Raw genomic sequence first — 27,016 nt, 5'->3', positions numbered from 1 at the left:
ATTTACATTTCTTCTATGTTTCTTTCGAAGTTATATTTACGTGTATAACAAGTTTATTTCACATGATTAGTCATATGATCACATCCCAAACAAGTCTCGAAGCAAGAACTAACAAATACGAACCAAATTATATCAAAAGACAATTGTTTGACTATGTCCTAGGATCAATCTAGTCGATCCTGCGAGTAACCAAAATATATTTTATAGTTTGGAAGACTAGCGGTTGTTTACCGGAAATCACCGTAAACACCTCCCAAATTAAATATGGCACTACGCGGAATAATCAGAAGAAATCTAACTATATGCACATTAAAATGATCAAATTGCAGTCACTAGTTAAGCCGAGCACTATGCGGAATAATCAGAAAAGAAAAGAGGAAAACATGGATGGAGTTTGTTAGAGTTTGTGGCGGCCGACGACTGAGTTAAATTCCAGCACAACTTGACTGAAGGTAACAACCTGATCACCTGAAAAAAAATTGGAAAACTAAGCCAACACCACCCACAATGGCATTCACACCTCTTTATGAGAAGCAAAAAATGCAGCTGAGCTATAAACTTCCTAAGACTTGCACCAAATGTAAAATTCAACTATAAGAATAAACGAGAAAAAGCACAAACCATATTAATTCAAACTCAAAACGTACAAGCTTATCATATCAATGAGAACTAAACTGAATCATAATTTTAAAAACAAATTCGTAAAAAATTGAGCCTAGCATTTCAGCACTATAGAGGGCAACTTTGTCGGTCTCCGCCTTCAGTTCATCTACTTTGCAATTTCTATATAGAACTAACATTTACATCGACAGAGTCATGAGAACTTAATCATGCTAGCAGTATTGTCAATCGCATATGGCAGAAAATAGCGGCTTGTTCAATTTGTATTACACTATAGTTCAAACACTTTGGCCTAAAACACCGTATCAGAAAGCAACAATGATTTGTTCAAATTTCGCAACACTATAGCCCTGTACCATTTCTATTTGACAATGATGTGTTTTAGTTTTAGTCTGAGTTAAATACAAAATCGATAAAACCTTTTCTGATTAAACAAACCCTAACGCCAATTGCAATGACTGTATTCAAAATTCGAGCCCAAAACCCATCTAAACGAACAAGATTCATTAGAAATCAAAGATACCTGATGTGAAAATCAAAATCGATTCGAACTCAGCTATGCAGAATGGGAAGATTTGTTATCTTCGCGTGTGAACTTTGCTGCTGAGCTATGGCGGCGAAGAGAAGGAGATGATTGTAGGATGAATGTCGTTGCAGTGAAGAGAAGGAGATGATTGTAGGGCTCTACGGCGGCGATTTTAGGCGAGAAATAGTGATGAACAGTAGCAGTAGCGCGGAGGGAGATATGGGTTTCGTTATCTTAGAGAAGAACAGTGAAGGCAAATAGCGTGTTTTGTTAATTTTGTTTTAGAAATTTTAATTTTAAATTAGCTACGAGAGCGCTTTTCAAAAGCGCCTTTGTATCCCCCCCTATACCAGCGCTTTTTAGAATAAAAGCGCTTTCGTATCCTACACCTATACCAACGCTTTTAGAAAGCGCTCTCGTAACCCCCCCCCCCCCCCCCTTTACCAGCGCTTTTAGAAAGCGCTCTCGTACCCCCCCCCCCTTTACCAGCGCTTTCTAGAAAGCGCTCTCATACCTCCCCCCTTTACCAACGCTTTTTTCCCTTGTTTTTTTGTTTTGTTTTTAGCGAAACCTATAGCAGCGCTTTTCCCTAAAAGCGCTTTCGTGTATATATATATATATATATATATATATATATATATATATATATATATATATATATATATATATATTCACATCTTAGTCATGAATCTTTTCAATTTAATGGATGAAAATAAGAAGTAATAGTTTTCTCTGTTCATATTTAATTGCTTAATATCTTTAACCATTATATTAAAAAGAATAAATTGGAGTAAATTATAATAACTTACTTTTAGAGAAAGAATATTCATCCTTTTATTTATATATATATATATATATATATATATATATATATATATATATATATATATATATATATATATATATATATATATATATATATATATATATATATAAGTGACATTGACCCATTTTCGAACTCACTCTCTTATAGTCAGTTATTTCTACACAATTCTCTTTTAAACTAACTTAACTTAATTTTTAATCACTTGTTTAAATGTGACTAAAGTAAATAAAAAATGTATGAGAATAAGGAATGAGGGAGATGATATTTTCCCTTATAATCTCTTCCTTTTTATAATATTTTCTCAAATGTCACGATCTCTAGTCTTTTCTGGCTGCTTCGAGGAAGTTTCTTGCGATAGAAAAATCTCATCTTTTAGGCTATATAAATATACAAACTCAAGGCAAAGTGAAACACAATACATACATTTCTCAAAAATGAAGTTGGGTTTTATGATAAGCTGTCTTTTTTATTTAGTGAGTTTAATGTGGATACAAAATGAAGTATCATGCAAGGGATGCTTAGAGAATGAGAGAATTGGTCTGCTGGATATCAAGCACTTCATGGTGTCACATAAAGATGATTACAGTACCAGTTACATTGACGATGAATTGGTTTCATGGGTTGATGATAGAAATAGCAACTGTTGTGCTTGGAACAGAGTCACCTGCTCTAACATTTCGACTGGACACATTACTGAACTAAACCTTGGCTGGTCACAAATCCAGTTTAGCGAGTTTCCTGTGATGTTAAATGTTTCGCTGCTCCATCCATTTGAAGAGATACGCCTTCTTGATTTGTCCCGCAATGGATTTGGGGGCTTCATTGGCAAAGAAGGTAACACATACTTTTTAAAAAAGCATTATTAGTTCTATTCAATAATACTTCCTATTTTACAACCAAACACACCATTAATTTATGCATAAGAATGTTTCGTCCAACTATATTCATTTTGTTACGATTAGAGTAAGAATAAGTCAGATCGATTAATAAGAACCTATAACCTAGCCTACACTGGCTCATGTTATGTCAAACTTTTTTTAAAATAGAAATGACCTAGACTTTTTGTAAGCCTATTTAATTAGAGAATTTCTTCACCCACCTCCCAACCTTCTTGGCCACCTCCGGTGAATTTACCACAATACCCCTTGTTTCGGAAGTTCATTTCCGAAACTGTACTTTTTTTCTTGAAAAAGGTGTTTTCGGAAATAAATTTCCGAAAACGTGTTTTTTTTAATATAAAATATTGATTTCGGAGATGCATCTCCGAAATAAAGTCACTTTTCAGAAAATGTGGTGTTTCGGAAGTTCATCTCCGAGCGCACCCCCCTTGGAGGAATTCGGAAATGCACTTCCGAAAATAGGTCTGGACAGAAGAAAATGAACAATTCGCTTTATTTAATCGGGTGAAAATTACAACGATAATATTACATAAAATTAAAGTTACATATTGTTAAACACGGGTAGGTGGGGATGAGAGAGTGGTGGGGAGAAAAAAAGGCTTCCAAATTTCAAAAGGTTTATTTATTATTTTAATAAAAATACGTACAACTGAAAGTAACAAATGACGCAGGAGGTGTAACCGGAGCCGAAACATATGACGGAGGAGGTGGATGTCCGGAGGAAGAAGACCCGGAGGTACGTCCACCGCGAGACAAAGGAGCCAATCAATGTAAGCTATAATTTATCATTATCATCAGGGGACGTCATTACAAAAAATTGGAAAAAAAATCTTATTATTTTTAATCTTGATTTTTTAGAAATGACCTCCCCAGATGATAATCATAAACTATAGCTTATATTGATTGGCTACTTTGTCTCGTGGTGGACGTATCTCCAGTTCTACTTCCTCCAGACATCCACCTCATCCGTCATATGTTCCGACCCCGGTTACCACTTCCAAAAACTAACATGATAAATCCAATACAAATACACTGTGCGATACAATCCGAAATCAGAACAAAACAAAACAAAAACATGTTATTCTGCCCGACGAGCGTTACAAAATACACATCAAACAAAAAAAAACACGTTATTCTTCCCGACAAGCGAACTCCTCCGAATGAAGATAATTATACCAATCCTCATCCCACTCAGTCTCAGAACCATCAGCGTTGATCACGACTCTCACGCCTGAAGACTGAGCTTGAGCATCTGGGCCCCGGCCCCCCTGGGAACGAGAAGTAGAGCCGGTCGAAACCTTCTTCTTCTCCTTCACCTCCTTCACCTCCTTCACCTCTTTCACCTCTTTCTTTGAAGAATCCTTTCTTCTCTTAGCGCCCTCTCTAGAAGACATGTTTCTGTAAACAATTGAAATCGATTAATATACGAGACAAAATAAAAAACAAAAAATTTGAACTTCTGATATATTTCGGAAGTTCATTTCCGAAAACTGGGATGGAGGTGTTTTCGGAAATGAACTTCCGAAACACCCCTGCGATGCAATTTCCTGCAACTTCCATGGCAGACCCCTAAATCAACCTTCAAACCAAATCAAAATGCTTCTAAACAACCTAAATACTACTAACAACCTAGCCATATATCATTTATGCAATTAAAACCCTATATAACATGCATTTGAATAATAGATCTAAAAATTTCAAAACTTACAAAGTGTTAGGATTGAGGGTTTTTGAATGTTGTTTAGCAGTGTGATTGGAGCCTTGATGCAGCTTTGGAATTCTGTTTGCAAAAATTTTCGCCTCTGCCACTTTTTGTTTTGATTTAGGGTAAATGATTGGGGGAGGGGGAGTGTTTTGATAAATCTGCAGAAATCGCAGTATTTCGGAAGTGAACTTCCGAAATAATTGTTTCGGAAATGAACTTCCGAAGTAAGTCAATTTTTTTAAAAAAACACGCTTTCGGAAATGAACTTCCGAAGCAGGGGTAATTTTGGTTTTTCGCAGGAGGTGACCACCCATAGGGAGGTGGGTAAAGAAGTTTTCTTTAATTAAAAAGACTAAGTCACAAGCCATATAAAAAACATTTTTAGTTTATTAGACCGACCTATTTAAATAAATAAGAATAAATTTATTATTATTATTATTATTATTATTATTATTATAATATTTTATTTATATTTTGAAATAAAATACAAAAATAAAACTTAGTTATCTTGAAGAACTTTTGAAGATAAGTTGGAAAAAGCTTATTAACAATGTCTCTAGTTGTTTTCATGAGTTCTTTCAAACAAATATTATCACAAAACTTATGTAAATAGGTAAACTTTAATAAGTAAATGAAAATAAGTATTTAACCTCATTAATATTTTTATTTGTTAGTCTATTTAAATATTAGTTGAATTGCTTATTTATAAATGTTTCAATTAAATAGACTTTTATGTAGACTAAGGCGAAACAGTCATCCGAAATATCAGACTCAAGCCTAAAAATAAACATATGATAGGCCACATGACAGACTTAGACCTTTTAATTTTTAACAAGTTAGGGTCAGACTTGACAAAAGCTAACTCGATTCATTTTATTTTCACCCCTAATTACGACACATACTTATGCATACATTATGTGATAAAGAAAAAATTCAAATTTTTTGAAAATAAATGCAAGCAATATTATATTTTATTATTTACTTTATAAATTTTACAAATACAAAATTACAAAATATTTTGTACCTTTCTAATTTTTACAAAAATAAAATTTTAAATTATCACAACTACAATTTTGGAACACAATATTGAAATTTCTTCTTATTATAACTTTTGAACGAAAAATTATAAATTTTCTCCATTACAATTTTTATTTTATTTTTAATCAAGATATATTAAAAGAACAAATGTTCACAACGAGATTACAAAAGAGACGGTCGGAACCGCGGGGAAAATTATCCACCAATTGAAACCTAACTTAAGAAAAACAAAGGGTTTTTGTCAAACTCATAAAAGTTACAATTGGCATGAGCAATATTCCCAATAAAAACTCACCTCCAAACTAAAACTTTAACATCCCAACCAACATCCCTAGAATTCCAACTAAAATTCTTGAAGATAATCTTGTTCCTATGTAACCACAACGTCCAAAGAGTTGCCAACCAAACGCTTCCAAGCTTACCTCTTTTAACTTTCTTCCTATTACAAAAAGAATGCCAAATCCAAAAAGTCTCTTTAAAATTCTCCGCCTTATAATCCTCCAAACCAATCCACGAAGCGATATGACTCCACACATCATCCGCCATACGGCAAAGAAGAAGAGAATGTCTAGAAGTTTCACTAAAAACACCACAAAAAGAGCAAGACAAAGCCGAGGGAGAAAAAGGGATACCTCTACGGACAAGCGAGTCTTTTGTCGGAATCCTATCACGGAGACATCGCCAACCAAAAGCTTTACACTTTAAAGGAACATCAATTTTCCAAATATACTCCATGACAAAATCAAAACGGTTTGGGGGCCCAAAATCAACCTTTCTCATACAAATATCCTCGTAGCAAGAAGACACCGTAAAGCGATTATGATCCGTCAATCTCCACCCCGGACTGTCGCCAATGCTGCCAGCAATCGGACCAGCTGCCTGGCGCAGAAAATCCAGCAGCAGCGCTGCTGTTCCACCTGCATCCGCGGGCAGATTAGCCAAGCCCAAATCGCTCCAACACCACTCGCCATGAATCCATCCGCCCATCCCTGCAATTGAGACATCCTGCAAACGGGAAAGAGAAAACAAAGAAGGGAACAACAATTTAATAGGTCCTTCATTCAACCAAGCGGAATTCCAAAAGGAAGTAGAAAAACCCATTCCCAATACGAAAGAACAAATTATCACCAAAAAAACTTTCCGGAAGTTTCTTATATAAAGCTAATAAATCCATCCACCATGTCGACTTGGGCGTATTCTTAGAAATTTCCCCAATACCGGCCACCTGAATCTTAATATCCCCATAACGCGCTTTTAGCACCTCATACCATAAAGAATTGGAACCCTCCAAAATCCTCCACTTCCATTTAATAAGAAGCGCCAAGTTGAAATCCTCCAACCTCCTTAAACCAAGACCACCCTTATCGACCGGCCTACAAACAATATCCCAAGACACCCAATGAATCCTCTTTTTGTCCTCCACCCCACCCCAAAGAAAATTGCTTTGAATACTATTAATCTCTTGAATAACCTTTTTCGGAGCCTTGTAAAAAGAGAATGTAAAAATAGGAAAACTTCCAAGAACCAACTTCAAGAGATTTAACCTCCTCCAAAACTTAGCCACCTACCTTTCCACGAAATTAACCTTTTTTAATGCTCTCCACCAAAGGCCTCCACACATTAACCTTCCTAGGATTAATTCCAATCCTAATGCCAAGGAATGTAAAAACCTTCGGTTCCATTCTACAAGCGAGGAAATTAGCCGCCACCTCCAAAAAATTAGAATTAATGTTAAACCCAATAAGTTTACTCTTGTTGAAATTAATCCCAAGCCCCGAAACAAGCTCAAAAGCTCGTAGAACTGCTTTAATGGACCAAAGGTGATTCCAACTCCCATCCCCCATCAAAAGCGTATCATCCGCGAATTGAAGGACATCCACAAAACAATTGTTAAACACTCTAACCCCCGCGTAATCCCCATTCTCCACCGCTTTATTCACCAAAAGATTTAAACCCTCCGCAATAATAACAAAGATAAAAGGAGAAAGAGGGTCACCTTGCCTAAGACCCTTTTCCACCACAAACTCTCTCGTTGGGCTACCATTGACAAGGACCGACATTTTGCTCGAAAAGATCACCGCCTCCATCCACTTCATCCATACCTCCCCAAACCCTAATTTCCTTATCATAAACTTAAGATAATTCCAATTGACTTTATCATAAGCCTTTTCGAAATCCACCTTAAAAAGAAGACAATCCTTCTTCTCTTTAGTAACGAAATCCACTAACTCATTAGCCACTAAAACTCCATCTAAAATTTGTCTTCCCGGAACAAAAGCACTTTGACTTTTGGAAATGATCGAATGAAGCACCTTTTTAATCCTTCCCGCCAAAACTTTAGATAAAATCTTGTAAATGCACCCTACTAGGAAAATCGGCCTATAATCATCTAATCCGAACGGGCTAGAGAATTTCGGGATTAAAGTGATGAAAGAAGACGTGATAGCTTTGGACAAAACCGCTCCCGAATGAAAGTCGTTAAAGCAAGACATAAACTCCTTCTTTAAAAAAGACCACCCTTTCTTCACGAAAAGAAGGGAAAACCCATCGGGACCCGGACTTTTCGACCCATCACAACTCCACACCGCTTCCCTAACCTCTTCCTCGGAGAAAGGAACCTCGAGAGATAAGCTATCCGCCATACTAAGGGTTTTAAAAGCCACACCTTCCAACACCGGTCTAACAAGATCACTCTCCTCGAACTTCCTACCGAAGTGAACCTTAACTTCATTCTTCACATCCTCCACCTTAGAAATAATCACATTGTTGGAAATAATAGGGCCGATATGATTCCTCCTCCTTCTCTCTTTCATAGCTCGGTGAAAGAATCTACTATTAGAGTCCCCGTCATTAAGCCACTTTAATCTCGCCTTTTGAATGAGCATATTTTCCTTAATTTTGAGATTCAACCAAATTTTACTACTAGCATCTCTCCTAATCAAAAGCATTTCCTCACTAACATCATCCAAATCCTCCACCTCATTGAGCTCTCTAACCCCCTCCTCTACCTCCAAATCATATCTACCGAAAACCACTTTATTCCACCAAAAAAATTTATCCTTTATCAATCGAAGTTTCTCTTTTAAAACAAAATCCCCTCTCCCATAAACCTCCAACGCCTCCCATTCCTTCTCCACAAAAGGCAAAAAATCCTTGTTATTAAACCACTCGTTATTGAACTTGAACGGTTTGGGCCCCCAATCCTCTTTATCAACCACAAGCCAAACCGTACAATGATCCGAAATATCCCTCGCTCCCACCAATTGACCCTCAATCCCCCACGAAGCTACAATTCCTTCATCCACCAAGAAACGGTCCAATCTACTCTTGGATTTTCCATCCCCGCTAAACCAAGTGAATTTCTTTCCCTTACAAGGCACATCTAAAAGATCGCTACCAACAATAAAATCATTGAAATCTCTCCACTCTGCCACGGATCTAGTTGTAGATAAACCCTTCCTTTCGCTACTCTTCTTAACCGCATTAAAGTCTCCCCCAATAATCCATTTCTCATTGTTGAACTTAGCCTTCAACTCCAAAAGCTTCCGCCATAACTCTCTTTTCAAAACCAACGAGCACGCCCAATACACATTAACAAAATAAAAAACACCTTCGTTCCCCAAAGCTTTAATCCCCAAATAACCGTCACCACGAAAACTATTAACAACCGAAAAGGATCTAGTGTTCCACAAAATCAACATACGAAAAACCATTTGCTTCAGAAAATGAAAAATTCACGTCCTCCGTCCCCCAAAAACTCCTGGCCATTGCCTCGGATATCTCCTTCGTTTTAGTTTCTTGGATAAAGAAAATGTCCGCCTTCCCCTTTCGAATAATACTTCTAACTCTTTTCCTCTTTATCAAACTCCCCCTCCCCTTATATTGAAAGTCCCTACTATCATTTAAAACGATTAGAAAAAACATTCCCTTCGCCAAATCTCAACTTCCCTTCAGCTTCCATCTCCTCAATTCTAGCTTTGCAATTAAAAGATGATTCCCCCGGAATGATGCCCAATTTAGAGATAGCGTTCCACAACCTTTCTCCCGATTCAAGACCAAAATTCCCTAAAATTCTCTTGTTGCATCTAAGGATATCTGAATCCCCCGAGGAAACGGCATTGCTGCCCCCACCCGAGTCTACCTGCAGCGCCGGAACAGTGGCTACACCATCAACTGAAACATTCCCAATATGAGAAGCCCACCGGTTAACCTCAATCTCAGCACCACTAAAACAACAACGTTGATCGACCTCGTCGCTTCCTCCTTCCGTCTCTGCATTCAGAATACAAGGTTCCAAAGCTCTACCCTTTACTGTTTTAACTCTCTTCTTGAATCTATCCAGTTTCTTCTTCTTGGAGTTGAAAAAACAGTGACTATAAATACTGCTCCGCCTACTGCTCTTGCCTCCCTTGAACTGTTTTCCTACCTTCCCCTTACCACCATCCGAACATCCTCCGCGCACCTCCCTGCCAATCCCCCCATTGACCAAAATATCAGCCTCTCCATGCCCTCTCAAGGAGCACACTGACTCTGGCACCACAGATCCATCCGACTGGGGCTCAAACGGATGAAGGAAACCCGAAATCCCTTCCTTAGAATCATTCCCTTCCGAAGCTTTCGATAAAAGAATTGCCTTGTCAAACTCTCCAACTGACTCGTCTTCTATACCGTCACCCGTTCCCTGTACCGAAGACAGCATAAAACCTCCCCCATTAAGGTCAAAATCCGAGTCCAGATTATCCCCAGTCAACACTGGCCCTGGTTCCAACAGATGTCCTGTTGAACCCACGCACACCGGCACTTCACAATCCGAGTCGTTGTTAGGAGTAAATTAATGGTAAATTCATGTGTTAATATAAGTGATTTCTTCTCTAAACCAATGCAAAAATGTGATGAATCCATAGGTTTTTATTAAGAATTGAACTGAATAAGTTTAGTTCGTGCGTAAAGCAAATCGAATCACTTGTGGGTATTATTGTTGCAGGTTTTGAGCTGAATAAGAACTTAAGAAGAACATGAGGAGGAAAGAAAGCTGGAAGTCTCAAAGGCTGAAGAAAAAGATGGAAAGTACAAAGGGCGCGCCGCGAGAGTTCCTAGGCGCGCCGCGCCAGCCCGTTGCCGCGCCGCGGCCTCGGCGTTAAAAGCCCAAAAGTTCTGTTTTAAAGCCCTAGTTTCCAAGTGGTTAGAGATATCTTGGTGGGAGCGAAATTAGGAGAGCTATCTGATTCTGAAGCTGAGAATAACAATAGAAGGTGGATTCTTTACCAATTGAAGGCATTCTATTGATGAAGATGAATTCCTCCATTGATTCTTGTATGTTCTTCATGTCTATGGAGAGCTAAATCCCTCTTGTTGAGTCTAAGGTAGTAGTTAACCTATGAATATACATTACCATTGATTAATCCCTGTGAACAATTGTTTGAATTTATTATCAATAAGAAACCTTGCTTTTAATTTACATCATTGTTGAATCTTTGATCGAAAGAAAGGATTTAACTTTTGCCCTAGGTTACTATATTGATTCAATTGCAATTTGCAGAGATGGAATTGTAATTGGGTTTTCATAATTATCGTTCTTAATTACTATTATCGTTATTGTGATTTGGAGAGATCGAATCTCATACCGGTAAAAGTTATCTAATCTGATTTGCAGACATGGAATCTTATTTGAGGATAAGTGAAGATAATGATTCAAAGGATTGTTCTATTGTGAATTAATTGATAATTGTATAGGATTAGGTTGATGAACCCTAAAGACTCAACATCTTTCTTAATTTGTTAACACAAAGTCCTTTACTTGCTTTTATTTTATTATTTGCTTTTGATATTATTATTAGTATAAAACAAACCAAACCAAATTTCTTAACTCAAAATAAACAACTATAGAACGGCAGTGATATTAACCAATCCCTGTGGATACGATATATTACAGAAAATATTTACCCACAAATACTTTCAACAGTCGTCCCGCTCCCAATCTTCCTCCACCGAATCACCCCACATGGTGCCTGAACTTGAAGAGGATTTACTCCGCACACTATGACCACTCTGCAACGAACAACCACTCATAGCCTCTTCCTTCAACACCAATTCAAACTCCTCCCCATCAATCACCACAACCAAACTTTCTCTTAGGATAAAAGACCGAGGTACTTTCACAGAGAAAATAGCAGCATCCATCACACTACCATTCAAACAACTCTCTTCCACAGACACAAAAACACCTAAAACATTAGCAAGAAACACCAGAAAAGACCGGTTCCAAACGTGACAGGGAATTCCTAGAACACGAATGCGCAGAATCCTATCCACATCAACATCCGAGGGTATCCATTTTCTAATAGAACGAAAGTGTTTCTTCCACCAATCCTCCCTTTCACTTAACAATCTGTCCAACACCCCTACTTCTGATTCCTCAAGAACGCATAAATTAGGACCTAACGGGATCGCATTAATCGCAAAGAAACCCTCTAAATCTAGGAGAGATTGGATATTATATGACTCACCGGGAGACAACACTTCAGCTACAAAAGCTTTCTTCCACCTCTCCCTGGACACGGGATCAGCTTCAAAAGACAACTTCAGAGCCTTCTCCTTTACAGCATTCTCCCCACCAGCGACAATCTCAGCAAAAGTAACATTCCCAACTCTCATTTGATTCGCCCTCAACTCAAACAACCTCCTACCCCCTCCTCTGTTCTTCCTAAGTCTCCTCCCTTCCCTCCTTTAACGCCTCCTAGCTCCCCTGCAGATCCGTTTCTTTCGAAACGAGGAATATTCGCGTGATTTTTCCTCCCCCCGCAAATCACACTGTCTAACCTAACAACTAACAATCTCGAATCTTCCACCTCCACAAACCTAGCAAAGCCAAACCTCTTTCCCCACATGTTCCTTCTCGGCGAAATCGCTACCTCCACCACATTGGCAATACACCCAAATATTTCAAAGAGATCCAACGCCTTCGAATAATCTAGAAAGTCGGAAATGAAAAAAGAAAACCACTCGACTTCCATTTTCCGGCAAGCACCTCCTCTCGGGAAAATATCCCATCTCGGGGGCATATGACGAAACCCCCTTCTTTCACCCCTTTTCCACTCCATCTAACGGCACAAGCCAGTCCGACGGCGATAAAACAGACAAGAAGATGAAGCCCAGGAGTGAATCCAACCCAGAAGCCCTAAAATAACCCCACGCCAAGGTCCCTGCTCCTAAGAACAGGAATTTAAACCGAAGACGAGAGATTAATAGAGCCCAAACTAGGGGACCACCACCAGACCCTCACCGGAAACGAAGGAAAATCGCGCTTAGCATCGCCCCGCTCTGTCACTTCAAATTCAAACCTTCCATTACAATTTTTATATGGAAATAATAGAAATTTTCTTTACTTTAATTTTTTCATGAAAAAATTATAAACCTTGACATATCAAATAATTATCCAAACTCAATTTTATAGACAAAATTAAAATTGTGTGTAAAAAACTCAAACTAATTCTTTATATTTTTTTCTTTCTTTCCGGTATCAAATATGAAATGTGTTTCGGGATGTATGCTAGTGGAGATTTGCCGGTGCCTTTAACTGTGTTGTAAACTTTATTTTTATCATTCTATATATGTTTGCTATTAAAAAAAATATAATTCCTTTCAATTACAATCTTTATGTAAAAATTTACATAAATAATATAAATTCTCTGTACTATAATTTTTTTCATGAAAAAATTATAAACTTCACATATCAAACTACTATCCAACCTCAACTACATTGACAAAGTTAAAATTGTTTTGGTGTAGAAAACATAGACATATGTATTGAAAATAATACCATAAGAATGCTAGATTTTGAATATTTAATCTATTAATATGTTTGGCGCTCTCAAGACTCTTCAATAAGTAGTATCATAATTATGGTTAGGTTTGATGGGAAAGAAAACACGATCCTATTTTAGATTAAGATTAGGAGTAATAAAATAGGTTAGTCCGTTGAAAAATGTTCGTTTTACCAACACTTTTTTGTAAGGCGGGTTAATATTTTAGGTTCACACCCTATGTTTCAGGCTACTGAAGTGGGTGACTCACACTTATAGGAGAAATTGAGGAATTCAAGTGTGAATGGTTAAGATACACGTTGACTAAATCCTATTTACACTTCTAATATTCTCCAACCTTCCCAATAAATAGTATCAAAGTTATGGCTAGTCTCAAGGAGGAAACAAAATTGAAATTTTTGTTTTGATTAAGATTAGTGATGTAGGTGACTCTTACTTGTAAGATACACTGTTAAATTCAAGTGTGATTAGTTAAGTCACACCGTCTAAATGTCATTCAGACTCTTGACGCTTTTTAAACTCTCCAAAAAAGTATATGAAACTCGTGATTAAACTTGTTGTGGGAACAAAATTAGAATCCTAATGTAGATCCAAATTAGTGATGTAATTGAATCACATTTATGAAATAGATTATTGAATTCAAGAGTGAATGATCAATTAATCATTTTATATATATATATATATATATATATATATATATATATATATATATATATATATATATATATATATATATATATATATATATATATATATATATATATATATGAGAATGTCATATGAGAATATATATGGCATATCATATGAGAATGTCATATTTATATGAGAATGTGAGAATGAATCTGAACCATTGAATTTTAAAATAAATGATGGAGATTATGGGTGAATTTTTTCTCTCTCTCCTACATCATTTATTTTAAAATGTAGGAGAGAGAAAAAAAAGATTCATCCATAATCTCCACCATTTATTTTAAAATCCAATAGTTCAGATTCATTCTCATATAAATATGGCATTCTCATATGATATGCCCTATATATATATATATATATATATATATATATATATATATATATATATATATATATATATATATATATATATATATATATCCATGTCCGCTCTGTTGGATAAATATGATATTCATATCTTATATTCAAGCGGATATCCTCTAAATGGATAATTCACGGGTTTTAAGGTATCTAGGGATATTTATAGATATCCATAGATAACACAATTTTTCTTAAATTATGTTTTGAAAAAAAATATTTTCAGTTTCTTTTAAAACTACAAAAGTTATTATCATAAAACATTCATACAAATCTCTTATATTTTAACTATAATTTTTTATCACATTAATTTTCTTCATTTCCATTAAACCATAATATCCATATACATTTCACTTTTAACAAAAAAAATGATACTGTGATTGTGAGTTATGATGGAAGAGCGGACAATAAAAAAGTAGAAATGATATAATATAATAAACTAATAATAATATCTAAATAACTTTTATAATTTATTAAGGAACGAATATTCGCGGCCACATGTAAAATTAAACTCGTATCTATATTCATTAATAAATGATTATTTAAATATCCTTTTATTTTATCTATAAATACCTATTAAATTACATGCCACGCATCTATGACAAATTTTATCTACAAGAATTCAGCTATTTTTGCCATCCCTACTTATATCTACGTATACTTAAATCTAGAATATGTTTGTTGAGTAATTTATAAATTACTCCAAGATAGTGTTGAAAGCACATGGCATCATCATACAACATACTTGTTAATGTGTAAAGTTCTGAAAACTTGCTTCGCTTCTTTTAAAGGTTTTCCACAACTCAAAAATTTGAAGGCATTAGACCTTTCATATAACCGTCTAAATGGTAGCATCTTGTCAAGTTTGAATGGATTAACTGCTCTTACAACTTTGAGCCTCAGTGATAATTTGATAGGCCATAACCTCTCCGCTCAAGGTACTTTAAATTATGATTTAATAAATTTCTTGTACTCAAATATTAAATTATTAATCTTAGAATTTATTTTGATATTTTAATTTAAAATGATTTATATTGATATCTTAACTCTTTATAATTTTTTTTGTCTAATTAACAATTAATTTAAAGATCAATTATTTAATTAGAAAAAAATATTTTAAAAAGTTAAGAGATTTAATATAAATCTTTTTTAAATAACATGACTCAATTGTGAGACTTGCCATTTTAAAATTTTAGTTGCAACAAAAAATTTTCGTAAAAATTATATATATATATATATATATATATATATATATATATATATATATATATATATATATATATATATATATATATATATATAGGGCCGGTCCTGACTTTTTAGAGGCCCGGGGCAAATAGGAAAAATAGGCCCTTAACAAATAAATTGAATAATTAATCAAAAAATTTAGTTATAAGTAATATTAATATTTCTAATTTTTTAATATATTATTATAAAATAAATCTAATAATATATATTTTTATAAAAAACCCACTAATAATTTAAATTAAGTTTCTCTATCGCTTTCTCCTTTTTTCGGTATTAAACACTACAAAAAATGTTCTCTTCAGCGACGTGGATTACACGTCGCAACATGCAAAATCACGTGGCAAACAAAAAGTAGCGACGTGAGCATTTATGTCGCAGGAGCACGCGTGGCAACATTGTAGCGACGTGGAGACCACGTCAGAAAGTAGCGACGTGACTCCCACGTCGCAACAGGATTACATAGGAAACATCCCACTGCACACACAGCAGGTGTGGCAGGTGTGGGGAAGTGTGTTTGTTGACCAATGTAGCGACGTGTTTCCCACATCGCTACATTAAATGCTTTTTTTTTTTTAAATTTATTCACGCTAGATTTGTTTTATTTTATATATTTTATATATTTTATATAATTAATTAATATATAATAAAATATAATATATAATAAAATATATATAATAAAATTTATATATAATAAAATTTATATAATAAAATCTATAAAATAAAATTTATATAATAAAATCTATAAAAACTAATTTATATAATAAATTTATATAAAATAAATTAATATAATAAACATTATATAATAAATTCAATTAAATAAAATTAAAAATTTAAAACTAATATTTTAATGAATTAAAATGTAGAATATTTTACATTAAAAAAAATTTAAAACAAATAAAATACAAAATGTTTTTAAGAGGCATCATCCGGAAAATAGTTATCCGGATTAAAATCATCAGCCACCCCGTCATCCTCCGGCTCTTGAGGAGGAGCATTACTGTAATTTCCTCCTCCTTGCATAAACCGTCTCATCTGCTCCTCCATCTCAGCTTGCTTCTTCATAATGCCCTCCATCTGTCGCGCATGCTGCTACTCCATATCAGACTGCTTCTTCCGCATCATCTCGATCTGGGCCTCACTTTCGCGTCTCGCCAATTGCCTTACTAATTCAGTTTGTTCCTGTGTCAGATTTGGTTGACGCGATCCACCCTCTCCATCCTGAACTCTTTGGAACAGATTACGGTCACCAGATCTATAGCTGGACGCCAAATTTCCAGCCCCAAAAAGGCAACCATTAGGCCCTTTATCTTTAATAACGTCACACCAAATGTAGTGATCAACATCCGCGTTAAGCGGCTCCCCCTCTGCTGGCATGAATTGAGGATTATTTTCCAGAAAAATGGCAAGTCGTCTATCATATTCTTCCTGCACAAATATTCAATAAAAAAAATTAAGTTAAATATTTAAATGCATATTTAATGATACTAAATAAATATATACATATTATAAATTAAAATATATTAAAACGTTGCCACGTTATTTTCACGCCACAACTTATGATTTGCCACATGATTTTCACGTGGCAAATTATCAATTGCCACATGAAATTCACATCACAAACTTTGTATCAATATAAAAAAAAATAAACAACGTAAATTTCACTTACAAGATACATCCTAGTGCACTCGTCGACAACACCTCCCGATCTCCTTGTCCGGGTCCTCGAAATCAGCTCAGGCATCAATGGTCTTCTACCCAACTGCTTAGCCTAAATAATATAATTAAAAATAATTAGTAAATTATATTATGAATAAAGAAGTAACTTAAAAATTTTAAAACTTTTACCAATCGTCGGGCATGCTCGGCGGTGCTAATACTTCCAACTGTGTTGACACAACCGCCCTTTTCAGATGCCCTCATCTTCTTAAAGGTTTCTGATTTAGCCCGGAATTGTGGAGTCCTCCAATATATTACAAGCTCCTGAAAAACCTCCTCGCCTATCCAGCTAGGACGGATGCCGTGAAGCTCATAATTCTCCCTTACTCGCCGCAGCATATCAGACATTCTTTTAGAGCATCTGGTATTGAAAACTTTCTGAACACTTTTTTCACTCAAAGGATCCCACACACATTTCTCCTGCAATAATGTTGTATGACATTAAAATAAAATGTTAAGTAATTATAATGAGAATTTTATTTAAATAACTATAACTAAAACAATAAATTAAATGCATAACCTACATAAATAACAATACCTTAAACATTCTAAACCATTCATCTTTATTTTTGACGTCCCCATAGCTCTTAAAAGCTGATTTATACATCTGCTGAATTATATAGTTAACAATCCTAGCAGCAGTCCGACTCGGCGTAAAACTGAAACAAAAAATGAAAATGTTAGATATAAATTTATATAAAAAATGAAAATGTATACATATATTAAAGTTTTTAAATAGGAAACTTACTTGCTTCCTTCGGGATGAATCCAAAATCTACCGTCAACGACATGAATCTCATCGGGATCATCCCTCCCACGAAGATCAGCTCCGTCTATCTCATCAACTGCCTCATCAACCTCACGGGCTGGTACATGTGTGGGATGTGGGGTGCGTGAGCCTCCAACCTGTGTGGGGCGTGGACTAGGAGATCGTCCAGCCTGTGTCGGACGTGGACGGGTAGATCGTCCAGCCTGTGTGGGGCGTGGACTAGGAGATCGTCCAGCCCGTGTCGGAGGTGAACTGCTGGATCCTCCCGTATGCTGAAAGGAGGAAGTCATCTGCATGGGATATGAGAAACCAGATCCTCCAGTATGCTGGAAGGATGAAGGCATGCCAGTATGGGCGAATGGAAAGCTGGGCGGGGGCACACCAGTATGTGTGAATGGAAAGCTAGGTCCTCCCGCCTGCTGGAAGGACGAGGGCACACTAGGATGCTGGAAGGATGGCGGTACCGCTGAGTACTGGAAGGATGGCGGTACCCCAGACGGAAATGTGTGGGAGGAGAGTAATGGGGTAAAAGCCTGAGTACTGGCTAAAGACATAGGATCAACACTCTGAGGGCGGGAAGACACGACCATGGGAGGCGCCTCACATACTACTATCCTCGGACGTTGGGACTTCTTACCACTATCTTTACTCTTAGGTGGCATTTTACCTATTTTATTATTCATCAACACATAAATATTCATCAACACATAAATATTCATTAACACATAAATATTCATTAACACATAAATAGATATTTAATAGATATCCACTAACACATAAATAGATATTCATTAACACATAAATAAATATTCATTAACACATAAATAAATATTCATTAACATATAAATATACATTCAATGTTTAGTTATTCTTCATCTTCGCTATCCACATCATTCTCTTCATCATTCTCTTCATCATTATCTTCGTTGTTCTCTTCGTCGTTCTCTTCGTCATTCTCTTCATTGTTGTCATCGGATTCAAACTCTTCATCATTCTCTTCATCCACATTATTTTCAACCAACAATATAGATGCATCAACTTGATGTCCCTCAACAATTGTATCAGACAAACTTGTAATGTCTTCAGCTGCAACCACTTCATTAATTTGATCAATATCATCAACTTGATAGGCAACATCTTCTACTTGATCGCCATTTTCAATATGACCTTGCGGTTTTGTTTTCAATATGATCGCCATTTTATACACCATAAGTTAAATAAGTTTGGTATACAGACATTGTCAACAAAGGTAAAAAAACTATTGGGTAAACTTACTCAAGGTATTGTTTAACTTCGACGCAGTTGATCAAGACATGGACATGTGCGGATTGCATTTCTTTCTGGGTCAACCAATGCACACTCTTCTTTCCAGAAGGTCGACCTGGAAGACCGAATACTGATAAGGTGAATTGACTCCTCTGGTTGACATTTACCGGATTCCGTATGGTTCTAGGAGTTAACATCAAGTGATTGAAATAATGACTGCAAAAATGTGATGTTTCTCGATGCAGGTAATGTGCACATATAGAACCTTCAACTCTTGCTTTATTCTTCACTGATCGCTTTGAATCACCCATGAACCTTTCAAACGGATACATCCACCTATATTGAACTGGTCCACCAAGAAAGGCTTCATATGCAAGATGCACAGGTAAATGTTCCATTGAGTCGAAGAAACCAGGCGGAAATACTTGTTCCAACTTACAAAGAATGATTGCAATGTTTTGGTCCAACTTCATGATGTCTTCCACTTTTAAAGCTGACGCACAAATATCTCTAAAAAACTGACTAATTTCAGTCAGTGGATCAAGAACATGTTTGGGTAGCGAGCCAAATGCAATTGGTAACAATTGTTCCATGAAAATGTGACAATCGTGACTTTTCATTCCATGCAACTTCCCAGTGTTAGGGTCAGCACACCTTGATAAATTTGATGAATACCCATCGGGCATTCTCAAATCTTTTAGCCATCGACAAACAGCTTTAGCTTCTTGGGAAGTCAAAGTGAAACAAGCCTTGGGTTTTAATAACTTTCCATTCGGTAGAGGCTTCAACTCCAACTCTCTTCTGTTACACCATTTTTCCATGTCTTGTCTGGCCTTTTCATTATCTTTTGTTTTGCCTTTCACATCCATCACTGTGTTAAATACATTATCAAAAAAATTCTTCTCAATATGCATAACATCTAGATTATGGCGCAACAAGTTATCCTTCCAATACGGGAGGTCCCAAAATATACTTCTTTTTGTCCAATTGTGCGTGACTCCGTATCCTTCAATTCGGCATTCTTTGCCAGTATTTGTAAATTTTGGTAGCTCACTAACTTGTTCCCATATAGCCCATGGTGACAATCGAGGCGGAGGCGAATCTTTCACTCGTACATCTTTTTTAAAGTTTGTCATGTTTCTTCTATAGGAGTGATTTCGTGGTAGGAATCTTCGGTGACAGTCAAACCACGAGCTTTTCCCACCTTTATCCAACGTGAACCCTTTGTTGTTTCCCATGCAATGCGGACAACCCATTTTGCCATGCGTACCCCAACCAGACAACATGCCATATGCTGGAAAGTCGTTGATGGTCCACATCAATGAAGCTCGCATTATAAAGTTTTCTTTACGTGATATATCATAAGTCCATTCTCCAATCCACAATCTCTTCAAATCATCAATTAAAGGTTGTAAATACACATCAATTCCTGCTTTTGGACTCGAAGGTCCTGGAATGACGCACGTCAAAAACATGTATGGTTTTGTCATGCACATCTCAGGAGGGAGGTTGTAAGGGGTTACAATAACTGGCCAACAAGAATATGCGGTTCCCGACCCTTGGACATAGGGAGTAAATCCATCCGAGCATAATCCAAGCCTGACATTTCTAGGTTCTGCGGCAAAATCAGGATGCATTCGATCAAAATGCTTCCATGCCTCGCCATCAGATGGATGCCTCATAGTGCCTGGACTTGTGTTATTTGTGTGATGCCATGTCATTTGACTTGCACTGTGCATTGAAGCAAACATTCTTTTTAACCTTGGTATTATCGGAAGATAAAACATGGACTTTACTGCTACACGGTCTTGATTAGTGTTAACGGCTCTACTGGGAACTTTATATCTTGGACTCTTACAAAACTTACATTCCTCCAACAACCCATCTTGAGTACCAAACTCATTGTCGTAGAACAACATACAGCCATTAATGCAACAATCAATCTTTCTTACTCTTAAGCCCAACTTCGACACCAACTTCTTTGCTTCATAAAATGTTGTAGGCAAGTTGTCTTTCATTGCAGTTGAGTCCAACATCATCTTTACGAAGAATTCCAAACACTGATCAGGAACATTCCAATTTGCCTTGGCGGCCAACAATCTCACACAAATTGATAACTTTGACTCAGACGATCCATCAAACAACGGCGTATTCATCTCATTCAACAACTGATAAAATTTCTGCGCTTCCTCATTCGGCAACTCTTCCCCACCAAAATCTTCAGGCTCATCATAGGTCACGTTCACACCAAAAGCATCCTCAACCATGTCACCAATCAGATTAAAGTTTTCCTCATATTCCACAGGCGGCCGACTACTTGAAGCATGAGAGTTGCTAGTCTCTTGTACGTTACTAGGCAGTTCTTCACCGTTAAACGTCCAAACCCAATAATTTGCAATGAAACCCCTTCTATGCAAATGAGCTGTTATTTCCTGTGGGTCACTAATTATTGGTCTACATTCACATTTAAGACAGGGACACCTAACTCCTCCTTCGCTTCGACATAATTCCTGAGCAAACGCCCAACTTATAAACCCTTCAACTCCTACTATAAAATTGGGTTTAAGTCCCATTCTTCCTGGAAATGTTCTATCGTACATCCAACTACGATAATACCGATAATATTCCATACTGCATATTCATACAATCTTTGTCATTTTGAGAATATTAAAACTACACATATTGAAAATATTATTTAATAAAAATACTACTAATATTTTTAACTACACATGTTATATTAAAAATACTACTATTAAATATTTTTAACTACACATATTATATTTTTAACTACACATGTTATATTTTAAACTACACATGTTATATTGAAAATATTACTATTAAATATGTTTAACTACACATATTATATTTTTAACTACACATGTTATATTTTTTTATTTTAAATATACATATATAATATATATTATACTTTTAATATATATTTTAATTTAAAAAATATATTTTCAATTTAATAACAATAACATATATTTCAATTTTAGAAATATACCATATAATCATATTATATTTTATTTTATTTTAAATATACCATATAAAATATATTCTACTTTTAATATATATTTTAATTTTAAAAAAATGTATTTTTAATATAATAACAATAACATAACATATATTCTTTTTCTATTTAACATATATTCTTTTTTAGTAATATTAAGTTTTTAAGATTAATATCATAAAATACATATATTTTATTTAGAAAATAAAAAACAGATTTTAAAAATAAATCTAAACATTATTTATGATGCATGTGATTACTTATATTTTTTATTTTAAATATACATATATAATATATATTATACTTTTAATATATATTTTAATTTAAAAAAATGTATTTTCAATTTAATAACCATAACATGTATATTTCAATTTTAGAAATATACCATATAATCATATTATATTTTATTTTATTTTAACTATACCATATAACATATATTCTACTTTTAATATATATTTTAATTTTTAAAAAAATGTATTTTTAATATAATAGTTAAACATTTTATATATATTATTCTAAACATTTTTCTATAACATATATTTTACTTTTAATATTTATTCTAAACATTTTTCTATATATTATTCTAAACATTTTTCCATATAACATTTTATATATAACATATATTTTACTTTTAATATATATTCTAAACATTTTTCTATATATTTTTCTAAACATTTTTCTAACATAATAAATCTAAACATTTTTCTATTAATATTTAAACAACATTGGAAAATATATTACACCCTAAATTAATATCCTAATTAAATTTAAACAACAACATAATATTTAATCTATAATTTCGTTTTATAATAACCTAATTAAAAAATAACTTAATTAAAAAAAAAAACCTAAAAAAATGTTTAAAAACTCACCTCTTCTTCAATCTACTCCTCCTTCTTCTTCCTTCACCTTCTTCTTCCTTTACCTTCTTCTTCCTTCAAATTAAATGAAAAAAAATTAAACAATATATTGACAGCATAAAACACAGTATGAACACAAAATTATAAAATACTTTGAATACCTTGTAGTGCAATTGAATGAGATTGAAAGTTTGGGGATTTTGGGAGAGGATAAAATTTGGGTTTGGAGAGTTGCAGAGAAGATGCAGAGAAGAAGAACAAATAAAATGCGTATGAAATGGTAAAGGGGAAGAAGAGAAAAGCGTGTATTAATTAACACATTAGCGACGTTAACATCACGTCGCAACTTTGCCACGTGGGTTGCACGTCGCTAGCCTTAAACGGTCAAAATAATAATTACACCCTCTGCCACATCTGTAAAAGTGGCAGAGTTATTTTCCCAGTTATTATGTAGCGACGTGGAGGTAACGTCACTACTAAAATTCAAAAAATTCAAATCTCCCTCCAACTGCAACGTTAAAGTTTGTATTTTTTTTATTTTTTACTTTTTAGTAGTGACGTGACTAACACGTCGCAACTATTTTTTTTTAAAAAAAACTCTGACACGTCTGATTATAACGTTGGAATGATTTTTTAATTATAAAAGTATGTTGAGACGTGGGAAACACGTCGCAACTACTGACGTGGAATACACGTCGCTAATATATGTCGCTGGACAACATATTTCTTGTAGTGAAAAGAGGAGAAGTTATTAGTAGTAATTATGTAGGAATAAGTTTTTTAGTTGTTCTTAGGACTTCATAAGCACAAGTTAGCATCAAATTATTTTTATATTTTTCATTGAATTTTGATTGTGTGATTAAGATATCTCTCACACAAATATTAAGAAATATTTTGAGTGAAATTTTAACTTATACAATTATTATTTTTCATAAGTATTTAATGTAGAATTCATTTATTTACCGAATTTTTTTTCATGTCTGAGAGCTATTAGATCAATCATAACCAGGACCGTCTCAAATAATTTATTATCTATATATTCATAGAATTTAATTAAAAATAACACTAATATCCAATTTTTGGAATATATTATTGTAAAATAAAATCTAACAATATACCTTTTTTTATAAGAAACCTTTAAATATAATTTAATCATATAGTTTTTAAATATTTAATTATAAAAAATATTATCTAAAATTTATATTAAAGAAATAAATATAGGAAAGACTAATGAAACTGATATTATATATAACATAAAAAGCAGCATATATCTAAACAATATATTTAGTTCAGTTGGTATGATTATAATTTTCAAGGTGCATGATAGGAAGATTCCTATCAAGACTATAAAATTAGGGTTTTCTAACTAAAGGGGAAGAACACTACAAGCTAAGAGAATAAAAGATAAAATAAACTTTGATTTTTCATTGATTGATTCTAAATGTCTCTATGAGACTACAATATATACTACTCTAAATGGATATTAAACCTAAAAGCCCAACAACTATTAAAGGCCCAAATACTAAATTATAATCCTATAACTTCTTCCTACCAAATTTTCCCGCCAAATCTTTTTCATCAAATCATCATACTAAATTATAATCCTATAACTTATTCCTACCAAATTTTCCCGCCAAATCTTTTTCATCAAATAATATAATAAAAAGTTAATAATAATTAATTAATTATTATAAACTACCCAATTATAAAAAATTAATAATAATTAATTAATTACTATAAACTATTCACTTCTTCAATTAATTAATTAATCACCTTTTCTTCTAATTATTTATTAATTCCACAATAACTAAATTAAAAAATTGTAAAACAACTAACCTGACCACGTTCTTAATTAACTAACCACTGATTAATTTTTGTAATTGCTCCAATATATTTATTATTTGTTTTATTTAATTATTTTATAGTATAGCAAAAATAAAAAATTAGCCACGTTCTTAATTAATTCATGCCTACATAAGTGGTTTTGTTTTTATAACTTCTCATTTTCAGTTTTTAAAAAACTTCTAGCCACTACCTCATGTAGTGGTTAGTTTTTATTTTTTTAACTTATTGAGCATATTTAAAGAAACAATAACTCATATATAATTTTTATTTTCTCTTTCATTCTACGTAGTGTTTTTGAAGTTTGCTCTCCTTCACCCTTATCTTTATGAATTTATTTGTTTTTTTACTTATTGTGTTTAACTTTTCTTTGTTTTTTTATTCATTTTGTGCAGATAAAAAAAACAAAGAAGGCATATATTGTTGAAAAGTATGGTACATCATCATATCATATCATATTAAATTATAATCCTATAACTTCTTCCTACCAAATTTTCCCGCCAAATCTTTTTCATCAAATAATATAATAAAAAATTAATAATAATTAATTAATTATTATAAACTACCCAATTATAAAAAATTACTAAATTATAATCCTATAACTTCTTCCTACCAAATTTTCCCGCCAAATCTTTTTCATCAAATAATATAATAAAAAATTAATAATAATTAATTAATTATTATAAACTACCCAATTATAAAAAATTAATAATAATTAATTAATTACTATAAACTATTCACTTCTTCAATTAATTAATTAATCACCTTTTCTTCTAATTATTTATTAATTCCACAATAACTAAATTAAAAAATTGTAAAACAACTAACCTGACCACGTTCTTAATTAACTAACCACTGATTAATTTTTGTAATTGCTCCAATATATTTATTATTTGTTTTATTTAATTATTTTATAGTATAGCAAAAATAAAAAATTAGCCACGTTCTTAATTAATTCATGCCTACATAAATGGTTTTGTTTTTATAACTTCTCATTTTCAGTTTTTAAAAAACTTCTAGCCACTACCTCATGTAGTGGTTAGTTTTTATTTTTTAACTTATTGAGCATATTTAAAGAAACAATAACTCATATATAATTTTTATTTTCTCTTTCATTCTACGTAGTGTTTTTGAAGTTTGCTCTCCTTCACCCTTATCTTTATGAATTTATTTGTTTTTTTACTTATTGTGTTTAACTTTTCTTTGTTTTTTTATTCATTTTGTGCAGATAAAAAAAACAAAGAAGGCATATATTGTTGAAAAGTATGGTACATTGCTAAAAAGTATGGTACATTTTTAGTAATTATTATACTTTTTATTTTAGATTTGTTTCAATATTCTTTTTAAGATGATTTCGATTGGATATGGTTTTTGATTTTTTTTGTCAATAACATTGATTTTTTTAGTGTATTGGAGTTTCGTATAACCTATAAGAGATTTGTTATTGATTATGCAATTTTTGTTATAATAATATATAATTATGAATGTTAATATATAAATATGAATGTTTAATGGGAAACCGTTGCTAAAATCCATGTTAATATGAATTGTTGGTGGTAATTTAGGTGTGCTTTTGATATCAAAATTTTCTTTTTATGTTCATCTCAATCACATTACAAGTTATCACATTTTATCATTGCTAACACAAATTAAAATTAGTTCTTATTTTATTTATTATTGATGAAAATCACACAACAACCTCCTGCATTTACTATCTCTTTCTCTAGATACTTTTCTCTCGACCTCTCTAATTGTATTGCAAAATACTTTTCTTTCGGCCTCTCTAAAAAGGTTAAAGTTTTAGCACCATATCAGCACTA

At 33.6% G+C, this 27,016-nt stretch overlaps 1 protein-coding gene across 1 annotated transcript; it reads left to right on the top strand.

The window, feature by feature from the left end:
- Positions 1–2,401: 2,401 nt before the first annotated feature.
- LOC131595328 (receptor-like protein 14) lies at positions 2,402–25,629 on the top strand. The gene is made up of 3 exons (XM_058867653.1): positions 2,402–2,807; positions 15,277–15,423; positions 25,592–25,629. The coding sequence occupies exons 1-3, from the start codon at positions 2,408–2,410 to the stop codon at positions 25,621–25,623; spliced, it is 579 nt and encodes a 192-aa protein (XP_058723636.1). The 5' UTR covers positions 2,402–2,407; the 3' UTR covers positions 25,624–25,629.
- The last annotated feature ends 1,387 nt before the right edge of the window (positions 25,630–27,016 follow it).

The sequence above is a fragment of the Vicia villosa genome, linkage group LG4 (genome assembly GCF_029867415.1).
Source record: "Vicia villosa cultivar HV-30 ecotype Madison, WI linkage group LG4, Vvil1.0, whole genome shotgun sequence".
Lineage (NCBI taxonomy): Eukaryota > Viridiplantae > Streptophyta > Magnoliopsida > Fabales > Fabaceae > Vicia > Vicia villosa.
The sequence above is the reverse complement of the archived record's forward strand: the minus strand, read 5'-3'. Positions and strand labels throughout refer to the sequence as shown.

Excerpts from the sequence above, each read along its gene's own strand:
- LOC131595328 (XM_058867653.1), top strand. The coding sequence starts at position 2,408 with ATGAAGTTGGGTTTTATGATAAGCTGTCTTTTTTATTTAGTGAGTTTA. Across the intron at positions 2,808-15,276 it reads GGGCTTCATTGGCAAAGAAG|GTTTTCCACAACTCAAAAAT; the intron begins GTAACACATACT and ends CTTCTTTTAAAG. Across the intron at positions 15,424-25,591 it reads CCATAACCTCTCCGCTCAAG|ATAAAAAAAACAAAGAAGGC; the intron begins GTACTTTAAATT and ends CATTTTGTGCAG.